The sequence below is a fragment of the Cyprinus carpio genome, chromosome B5 (genome assembly GCF_018340385.1).
Source record: "Cyprinus carpio isolate SPL01 chromosome B5, ASM1834038v1, whole genome shotgun sequence".
In the NCBI taxonomy this organism is placed as follows: Eukaryota; Metazoa; Chordata; class Actinopteri; order Cypriniformes; family Cyprinidae; genus Cyprinus; species Cyprinus carpio.
The window spans coordinates 26,341,458-26,352,944 of record NC_056601.1 but is presented as its reverse complement, the minus strand read 5'-3'; the positions used below and the strand labels follow the sequence as shown (position 1 = coordinate 26,352,944).

At 34.8% G+C, this 11,487-nt stretch overlaps 1 protein-coding gene across 1 annotated transcript in view; it reads left to right on the top strand.

Moving 5' to 3' along the window:
• Positions 1 to 5,015: 5,015 nt before the first annotated feature.
• LOC109086868 (ribosomal protein S6 kinase alpha-4-like) overlaps positions 5,016 to 11,487 on the top strand; it is a 33,991-nt gene continuing 27,519 nt past the window's right edge. Inside the window, exons 1-4 of the mRNA XM_042725077.1 lie at positions 5,016 to 5,876; positions 6,700 to 6,771; positions 7,131 to 7,198; positions 7,484 to 7,634. Of these exons, the coding sequence (XP_042581011.1) occupies positions 5,789 to 5,876; positions 6,700 to 6,771; positions 7,131 to 7,198; positions 7,484 to 7,634 (379 nt within the window). The 5' untranslated portion in view covers positions 5,016 to 5,788. The remainder of the gene's footprint in view (positions 5,877 to 6,699; positions 6,772 to 7,130; positions 7,199 to 7,483; positions 7,635 to 11,487) is intronic.

The following is an 11,487-nucleotide window of genomic DNA, read 5'->3' as shown; positions in this document are numbered from 1 at the left end:
TTATAAATAATTTATCCGTGCACTTCATTATCATGTGCCCTCAGTAATCTTTAATCAGAAACGTTAACCTCGCCTCCCCCTCAAAACGACTCATCTTCTCTTTTGGTCACAGGATATGGCGCAAGGGCGGAGATAGTGACATGAGGGCTAAACTCTGGGGGAAAAAGTGAGGCTGATGCTTCACTTTATAGTAATCAATGCATTGACCAGTGGTGATGCAAGCCATGGGGGAGTACACAAACCCTTAAAAGTTGAAAGGATATTAGGATATTACCACAACATTACTCTTAGGACATTGCAATCTTTTTTTTTTTTTTTTTATGAATATGACTTAACCTGATGGAGGACACACTCAGACATTCAGGCAGTCTCTCTCTCTCTCGTGCATGTTTTGTGCCATTGATTGTCCTCGTCGTCATCTTCCTCAATAAATAAAACATTTCTTCATGCTAGGGTGTCGCCGGTGAATCCAGTGGAGAGAAATCCCCTCACAACTAACTGCAAACTGGCATTCAGATCTGCCTCTATTTTGTTAGCAACACCCCAACTTCCAACGACCCAATCAGTTCTCGAAGGAGGAAATCAAGTCCCGCCCTCTCATTTCAAATGCTGTTTCACTCGGATAGATATCACAGCAGAGAAATGCCGACTTTAAATGGTTTAAAAGTCATTTATTTTATTTTTTTCAATAATTTATCAAAATATTTTAAAAGGTTTGCTGCATGGTTAAAATTTCTTCCGTGTACAAAATTTTTTAAACTGAAACCAACGTTGGGTCATTCAGCACAAAATCAAATGTTTCTGTATTCGCAATGTATTTGAAGACCAAAATATTATTGATTATGTAGCATACTTCACTCGTGTTCCAATATCCACGTAAAACAAAATGTTTTATATCATGGCAGTATGGTGATAATGCTTTACGGCACAGATTTTACTACATATTTAAACTGTGTTTTTTTCCATATGTTTGACTGACTGTATTTTATTATGATAATGAATAGGCTGCATTGTCAAGGTAACAATGCTTAACTGAAAGTAAAAGTGAAAGTCATGACATTTGCCAAGTATGGTAACCCATACTCAATTGGTGCTCTGCATTTAACCCATCCAAGTGCACACACACAGCAGTGAGAAGTGAACACACACCCGGAGCAGTGTGCAGCTATATCCAGTGCCCGGGGAGCAACTGGGGGTTCAGTGCCTTGCTCAAGGGCACTTCAGCCATGTGTATTGAGGGTGGAAGAGAGCGCTATTCATTCACTCCCTACAACTCCTGCCAGCAACAAGACTTGAACCTGCGACCTTCGGTTACAAGTCCTACTTTCATTAGGCCACAGCTGCCCACGCATGTGTGGGCGCATGTGGCGCAGGTGCAATCACTTGAATTTTTTCTTTCTAACAATGGAAGCAATTACTCCTTTTAAAGATAATCGGAATTGTAAAAGGTTTGCTTTTATTTGTGTACATTCACAATAAAAACAAATCTTTGTGCTTTTGTAAAATATGCCTAAAGAAAGTCTTGTTTTCCTTTGGCGCACCACAAAAACTAACCAAAACATAGGCATAGGCAACTAGTTGCACAGTTTTTTCTTTCATTTTCTTAATTTATTATTTAATTAAGAATATATTTCTTGTATAGGCCTATTTATCGTTATATATAGCCTATAGCCTAGCTTTGTTATGTTTTGGTGCTTGATGTGATGATATGAATCTGTTTTGTTGTTTGTTGCGCTTGTAAAATTAATCCCCGGAAAACAAATGTTAGTATTTTTTATGGGTCACAGACACTTATCCTTTCTAATTAATTTAAATTCTAATTTCATAATAATCTTGTCGGTTAACAGTTAATAATCAGTTAATGAGCGCCGGTTGTCGGTTAGGAGAAATAACCGAAATGAACCCTACCTCTCAGTTTTAATGAGCGCCATGCTCCAAACATAAAGCAGAGCACACAGACAAGAGAATGCACAGCTCGAGCACACTCGAGACTCCATGCACACACAAGAAAAAGACAAAACAGGAGTGTCAGGGCTCTGTCACAAAACCCTGACAATAGCCTACAATATATGCGCATATTTAGCCTACTACTTGCAATATTACATAGGCCTCGAGCTGTGCGATCACACAAGATAAAGACAAAACAGGAGTGTCAGGGCTCTGTCGCAAAACCCTGACAATAGACTATATGCACATATTTAGCCTAATACTTGCCATATTATATAGGCCTTTTCATATATATATATAATATATATATATATATATATATATATATATATATATATATATATATATATATATATATATATATATACTGAAATAAAATAATAATAGTTTGGAAACATTACTATTTTTAATGTTTTTATAGAAGTTTCTTCTGCTCATCAAGCCTGCATTTATTTGATCAAAAATACAGAAAAAAAATGTAATATTGTGATATATTATTACAATTTAAAATAATTGTTTTTAAATTTATTATACTTTAAATTATCATTTATTTCTGTGATGCAAAGCTGAATTTTTAGGATCATTATCACATGATCCTTTAGAAATCATTCTAATATGATAATTCATTATCAAAGTTGGAAACAATTCTGCTGCTTAATATTTTTTCAGAACATGTGATACTTTTTTAGGATACTTTGATGAATAAAAAGTAAAAAAAAAAAAAAAAAAAAAAAAAAAAGAGAGAAGCTATGTTTTTAAAATATAAATATTTTGTAATAACAATATACACTACTGGTCAGTAATTTGGGGTCAGTAATTTTTTTTCTTTCTTTTTTTAAATAAAATCAATACTTTTATTCAGCAAGGATGTATTAAATTGATAAAAAGTGATAGTAAAGAAAATATATTATTAGAATATATATTATTAGAATATTTTTTTTCTTTTGAATAAATGCAGTTCTTTTTAACCTTTTATTCATCAAATATATTAGACAGCAGAACTGTTTCCAACACTCATAATTAATCAGAATATTAGAATGATTTCTAAATGATCATGTGATAGACTGGATGTTACATGTGACACTGAAGGCTGGAGTAATGATGCTGAAAATTCAGCTTTGCATCACAGGAATAATTATTATTTTTTTTTTTTTAAGTATATTCAAATAGAAAACTATTATTTTAAGTTGTAATAATATTTCACAATATTACTGTTTATTCTGTATTTTTGATCAAATAAATGCAGGCTTGATGAGCAGAAGAAACTTCTTTCAAAAACATTAAAAATAGTAATGTTTCCAAACTTTTGGTCTGTACTGTATGTATATTATTATATATATATATATATATATATATATATATATTGCAGCAAACAACAGAACATGAGGATTCACATCATATCATATGACATCACGCACCTGCATTGCTTCTTTGAGCGGAGCAAAACATAATAAAGCTAGGGTATAGGCTATATATAATGATAAATAGGCCTATACGAGAAATATATTTTTCAATATTTTCTTTAGGCATATTTTACAAAAGCACAAAGATTTGTTTTTATTGTGAATGTACACAAATAAAAGCAAACCTTTTACAATTTTGATTATCTTTACGACTAAAAGGAGTATAATTGCTTCCATTGTTAGAAGGAAAAAATTCAAGTGATTGCGCCGGCGCAGCATGCGTGCACGCAGTTTGGCATTGCTACCTTGACAATGCAGCCTGTTCAGTATCATAATAAAATACAGTCAGTCAAACATATGGAAAAAAACACACTGCTCAGTTTAAATATGTAGTAAAATCTGTGTCGAAAAGCGTTATCACCATACTGCCGTGAAGTAAAACATTTTGTTTTAAGTGGATATTAGAACGCGAGTGAAGTAGGCTACATAATAAATAATATTTTGTCTTTCAAATACATTGCAAATACAGAAACATTTGAGTTTGTGTCGAATGACCCAACGTTGGTTTCAGTTTCGTTTTAACCTAAATGAATTATTTTTGGCTTGTCGTTTATTTAGCCTAGCTTCTTATATTTTTAATTCTTGTTCTTTTCTAAATACTTTTACATTATTATAATGTTTTCAAACATTTCGCATCGGCATTAGGACAATTTCTGAATGAAATAATAAAATGCGACGTAGGCCTATACGTGACTTAGGCTATGTATTTTTTCTCTTAAAAATTCATTTTTTTGTACGTGTAGTGAATTTTAACCATGCATCAAACCTTTTAAAATATTTTGATAAATTACTGAAAAAATAAATAAATAAATAAATGACTTTTAAACCGTTTAACAGATTGTATTAATTGGTCAAAATTTCACTTCCATACACTGTAATTATGAAATTAAACCACGTAGGCTATTTGTACTACAAGTGTGAATGTGGGAAAATAAATAAATCAATAAAATAAAAAAAATATTTAGACAAGCTGAGAAAGTCAAACAGTGTTAAATGGAGCTCCGGTTTTTTTTTACCCCCCGTTCTGTTATCTCTTAGCAATAACTCGCTTAATCGATACTTTAATAATAACAGCTCAAAATGACCTTACATATGACATAGGAATTACACAGATACAACTTGAGATCCAAAAAGGGTGTGCAAGACAAAAGCCCTGCTGTCGTTAATGGGAGAGGCTGTCCTTTGTTGGCAAGTTGGATTGCACCAGCTTTTCTCTTTCGCCACCTACACAGAGAACCAACCCACCCAACCACACGTCTGATGTACTCTGAAACCGATTCAATAGCGGCACTTCGGCTTACTATCGGAAAGTCAGAATCATTTTAGCGAATCGGTTCGTTCGAACTTTTAATTCTAATGAACCATGTCATGAAATTAATCATCGATTCGTTCACGGCATAACTTAATAAGGATGTTTACCTCATGTTTTATAACGAAATAAACATATCCATATACAGCCGATCGCTTTTTATGTTTCCAACTTTACCTCACATTTTAAACAAAATGAACACAACCAAGTCCACAATTCGAGCGCTTTAAAAAGCGAATCGATTCTCTCAAATCAACCAAAAGAACCAGTTCAAAACAACGATTGGTTCGCGATTCGAACAGCACTACTTCGGCTTCCGTAGCTGAAATGATCCTTACTACACTTTCTTCCAGGCATTTATCGTTCAATTCATTTCCTTTCCAAAACAAACGCATATTTTAACTCGAGTCAGGCACAACTACATCCGGAAGGAAGGAGCAAAGGACTGAAATACGCCTGTTCACCGTTAGTGAATCCGCTGTTAGGGACATTTTTAACGTGATCTGTCATGGTTGATAGTTAGCACGTACGCTATCAGGGTATAGCTCGCTAGAAGAGCTAATATCGTTTTATTTGAAGTGTTTTTATGTCAATACAGCGGTAACGAGATCAGCTCAAATATGAACAGTCGCACTTGATGGACTGCGATCTTCACTGCAGTTGCGGACGACCTCACGACAGTTGTGTCGAAGTTGGAAATACGGAAATAACAGCCATTTATGGCCCACATAATCAATTAGCTGTAGTTTAAGTGTTAAAATACCATATATCGTCGCCTTGTTTCGAAAGATATTAAAGTGTATGGCTGTGCGCGTGCCTGTCAAAAGTGGAGATTAATATCTAGGTCGTGCGCGAAGATTAGTGTTCACAGCAGGATGTCAAAGGGATTTGTGAGCTGAGATAAAAACAAAAACATGTCATTCTCCCTTGTCATAACATGCAACGTTTAGCTTTATAAAAGAAATCCGTGTGTCGACATTTGCCGTACATAATATAGATGTTTATGCATTGGAAAAGCAGGCTGTCAAAATCACTTTACTGATCAAATACTCTAGAAATCAGACACATCATGTCAGGTGAAAGTAGTGGCAGTGGCGAGGACTCCGACCAAGAAACCCCCCGTAAAGTTTGCACTGTTAAACACGAGATCACTAATGGTAAGTTAGGTGACTGAAAGATTTCACCTGGTGTGTTTTGATTTCTTTACAAGAGTGGTTGTACTACTGTGTCTTGGTGATGCTCATACCAATGTATTTTGATGTGTATCATGGCATTTAATTATTAATTTATTTACAGTATGTTAATTTAATCTATTTATTTATTAATTTATCTCATTTAATCATAGACCATGATATTTAAATGGAACTTAAAGGTACTTCAAAATTATGTTGTGCAATGGTGTTTTGTGAGCGTAATATTTCTCAGATCTGGCTATTTTTACTCATAAGTACACTGTATATTTAAAAAAGAATTGGTATGCCATCAAATATCTTGGTATGATATAATTATCATTTTCCTATTACTTGGTATTTCAAAGAATACCCATAAAAACATTGTAAAAATGTGTTTTCTTTTGAGAAACTTTACAGTTTTATCAGATTGCGTGAAACAAAACTGATGGTTTATTTAGCTGAGAGTGGCATCATATTTGTTTCAAGTTGGCATATACAGTATGTTTTTAATTATCAGATAAATCAGATTATTTTTCCAATGTAAACCATTTTCTTTTTCTGTGCTATGTTCCAGAAGAAATAAAAAATTGAAACGTTTCTTTTCTGATATCTCTAATGTTAGACGGAACTGGAAAATATATATTTGGTGTTGCGCAAATGTCTATTGCGTCTGCATGTACTGTGTTCTATATCAAATGTATATGATATAGTACTGAACTAATATGTGTGTGTGTGTGGATTTAAAAATTTAAATGGTTGAGAGTGCGATTTGTTTTGTACAGTACATTCACTGTTTGTCCCTTCTCAGCAAACCTCACAGGATACACTGAGAAAGTTGGCATGGAGAACTTTGAACTTCTCAAAGTGCTTGGCACTGGAGGTGAGAGCACTGCGCTGAACTTATAAAGTATTTCTGTTGCATGCTACAGTTTGTTTTTGCTTGTTTGTCCATACATCCATTGCCAAGGTCATTGGCAATGTTTATACTTGCATGATTATGAATGCAAGTAGTAGATCCAGCACAATTTTTACTGTTGTTTGGCATTATTGACATTCAGAGGTAAACACGTACACCTTTATGACTGAGATTACTATCCACAAGTTCTCTGAAAAATGGGCTGTACACTTTGGGCTGTTTAAAACATAGTTTAAGTGCTTTAAGCGTTAAAATTGCTCATGCTCCTTTGTTGAGTTGTCTCTTTAAATAGCTACATCTCTGTTTTTCCCTCTTTATATCAGCTTACGGGAAAGTGTTCCTGGTCAGAAAAATCAGTGGCCACGATAAAGGCAAACTCTATGCCATGAAGGTTTGTGCCGTTTGTTATCACACTTTAATTTTTGCTTGTCCTTCAGTTAGTAAAAACAAAAATATGCACTTAAAGGTGTGTGCTTAATATGAGGAACTGAGGATTTTTTAAAACACATTTTTGCCACTGTGCTCTGGTTCTTCGAATAGAAATCTACAATATCTACTATTGGGCTGATAAAATCAAAACAAAGTGACATGTACACTTTTATTCAATTTTGTTTCTTTGCCATTTCTCAAAATATAATCTTATTATGAAATAATTTTATGATCTCTTTCCCTGTAGGTTCTGAAGAAAGCAGCCATTGTTCAGAAGGCAAAGACTGCTGAGCACACTAGAACAGAGCGGCAGGTACTGGAACATATCCGGCAGTCACCCTTTCTGGTCACCCTCCATTACGCCTTTCAGACGCAAACCAAACTGCATCTCATATTAGGTAAGCACAGGATACAGACTTCATCCTTTATTTAACTAAAATCTAATGGGTTTAGTTACAGCGTAATGCATTTATTAATAATTTCTCTAAAATTTCCAAACTCATATGTTATCTGAGAAAACATCTATTAACCTGGTAATATGAATGATATTAAGGTTTGCAATATAGACACAGATTTAACTCTGTGATACATAACATGTCTCTATCTCAAAATTAAATATTAAATAAATCCACTTCTTAAAGAAAATATGGTACTGTTTTCTGTTAAATATGAATTGTTATATGTTATATTATTTATTTTTAATAAATTGTATTCTTAATGATTCATTATTTCGGTCTGACATATTTATTTATTAAAGGGTTAGTTCACCCAAAAATGAAAATAAGCCCATGATTTAAACACCCTCAAGGCATCCTAGGTGAATATGACTTTCGTCTTTCAGATGAATCCAATCAGAGTTATATTAAAAATTGTCTGGCTCTTCCAAGCTTTGTAATGGCAGTGGGCGTGTGTTTCTATTCAACAGTCCAAAATAAATGCAATAAAGCTTATCCATCCATAATAAGTAGGGATGTAACGATTAACCACGAACCGGTTAAAAATTGATTCAAATATTTGAAGATTCAAATTGGTTGAGATGCTAAACAAATCGCGATTCACTTATGGGTAGGAGTGTATATGAATGTATGTCTGAGGGGAACTTACTGCCTTTAAAAAAGTTTAGTTGGCATTTCTTGCCTCTGTATAATGCATATTAAAGTACATAAGTGCAGCGCTGCTTTGTTTACAGCGGAAACCAAGGAAATGCTTTAAACGCCACCTGCTGGCAGAGTGTGAATCTGTGTCTCATTTAGCTCGTCTGCAGTTTCTTTTTCATGCAGATATTTTTATGTATAGTTTCACAAAACTGAAGTCAAATCATTCTGTTTTTGCTTCAAATTTCAAAATTATACAATCTAATTTAGATTAATAACTGCTCATGTTGCATGTATGCAGCATCTTTGTTTGGATCATGATTAAAATGCAGTGGTTGTCTGCCTCTAATTTTAAATGGAAAGAACACAAACAAACAAACAATTTAAATTTAGTTTTGTTATTTACATTTACATTATATTTAAAATCGAATCTTGACTTGAGTGAATAATTACATCCCTAATAATAAAACATGCCTCACACGGGGGAATTGATGCATTTTTGTAAGAAAAATATCCATAGTTAAAATGTTATAGACAAATTTTTTTTTCCTTACTTCCGATGACTTTCATATGTGCAAGCCATTCTGGGCGGATAACGTCGGACAGGGGTGCCCAAACTCAGTCCTGGAGGCCCAGTGTCCTGCAGAGTTTAGATCCAACTTGCTTCAACACATCTGCTGTGAAGTTTCTAGTATGTCTAGTAAGAGCTTGATAAGCTGGTTCAGGTGTGTCTGATTGGGGTTGGAGCTAAAACTCTGCAGGACACCGGCCCTCCAGGACCGAGTTTGGGCACCCCTGACGTAGGATGTATGCGTAGTGCATAAGTTTTCCGGCACTGTGCTGGATTTCTGGAGTGCAATGGTTGGCTGCTGAAAAAATAGTCCTTCATTTAAAAAAAAACAATTGTTGATATCATTTTCGAGTCCATGAATTTGCCTACCAATGGTATGACAGGAGCACAGCTTTCACGCTCAACCAAACTAAGGGTGTATTCACACCAGTCTTGTTTGGTTCAATTGAATCAAACTCGAGTTCGTTTCCCCCCTTGGTGCAGATCTTTTGGGCCGTACCAACCGTACCAAGACCCAGCTGAAGGGGTGGTCTCAAAACCGCACCAAAAAAAAAATAAAAAAAAAATTCACCATTGCATTTGGTCCGGACCAAATCAAGTGAACTAGCGGACTTTCCTGGTGTGAATACACTACTAGCCAATCAGAATTGTTTGCTCTTATAAACATGAAACACACATAATAGTATCCAATTGCAGAGTTGCAACCCTGATGAATGGAGAAGCGCGCCAAAAATCTGCAAGGTGCAATGGTCAAAGATGTCCATCTAGCGCATATTTACATAGAAAAAACGAATTAAAAAGCAGTGGAGCTTTGTAAACAGCTCAGCGTAATCCCGTCATCTCCATAAGAATGATATGATTGGCAGAACAAATTTAACAGAAGAATACATCAACCTATTTCTAAATATTTATTATACATTACGATTTCAAAATAAAAGCAAGGACAGTTTTTTTATATCAGGGGTGTGATTCTTCCGGAAAAATCCGGGAATCCGGCTTTTCCGACCTGAAAATGATGCTCTCGTAAATCTTGCAAAAAAATAAATAAAAATAAATAAATAATCTCGTGTTGCGATGGGTTGGGTATTGGTAAACATAATGACCGCTCACCGCTGTCAACGTTTTTTGTGCCTCCTATTCATGCCGTCACTCCGCAAATAGTCCAATCATTTGTCACGATTGAAGTTCAAAGTGTACGCGCACCGTTATGAATGCGCACACACCCAAGCATCTACTCACGTGAACCGCTTCAGTTGACTGACGAAGACAGTGAACACGGATGATTCAGGTGATCAAATCCAACATATTGTCTTTCATTTTTATATTCAGGTCTAGTAAAATTTAACCAATCTATTGATCAGTTTTTTCATGATTCCATAACATTAATGTTAAACGATTCTGGGCTAACTTAGCAAAGTAACGCCATGTTGGTTATTGCTTACTTCTAGCTAGAAAGCTTTGCAGCTTCTACAAGGCTCGAAATTGCCAACATTTTTGTCGCATATGCTCCTGAAATTTAATCTGTGCGACCTAAAAATATATTTGGGAGTAACGTTATATGTGTGGAGCATATGATAATTTCTGTCCAATAATGACACGTCCGATTTGCGAACTAATGACTCCTTTGAACCGATTCACTTTGATGAATGCTTAAAACTGATCTGGGTCGAGTTTCCCGATAACGATGTCTCTTAGCTCTGAAGAGCGCTCTCTACGTGCAAGGTTACAAACGCTCACCGCAATTCCACACGCTTTTCCCAAAAAATTTACTTGACATGAACGCGTTCTACGTGCTACTTAAGAGTCGATGTCCATTCGCAAAATTCGTGCTGAAATATAACCTATGGAGTCGTATTCTGACTTATCAAAAGCTGCGACTGAAAGCATTGAAAAAGCTTGCTGCAAGGTAGTGTTGTCAAAAGTACCGGTGCTACCGAGCGCCCGGTCAAACCGGTTCTTGATGCGCTATCCGAAAGGTGCGCAGATGCGCTCTCTTCAGAAAAGCACTGAGACATGACGACATCAAAAGGAGGAATTAAGGAAAGGAGCGCTTATTTGATTACAGCCGTTACTGAGGAAACCTCTTTCGCGCTCTACAAAAAATTAATTTGCATATATATGCTGCCAAAAATAGAGTGGAAGCCTGTGGAAAACACGCCTTCTGTAATGAATATTATTAAATATTTTAATTTGAATGTCGGATTGAAATGAATGCTGTTATTAGAGTAGTTAATCGTATAATGAATTATAACTACTATAAATATAATGAGCATTAGAATGAAGTTTCTTTATTAACTATTTAATGCTTCTATAACTTTTATTAGGTTAAAAAAGCAAGAGGACATGATACTATTTACTATTTTTACACACAAGAGGCTTTTAAATGAATTATGAATCTAAGATATGCGTTTTAGAGAATTAATAAATAGTTAACATTATGTCATATCAGTCAGAAAAGCAGTTCTGGGTCTTTTTTTATTTTTTATTTTTAGCTTACTTAGATGTTATTCTTTGCTGAATAACTCTAAAATGTTTTATGTTTTTGTGTTTTTGCTGTTTTTGAGAACCATGGATTTTTACTGGTAT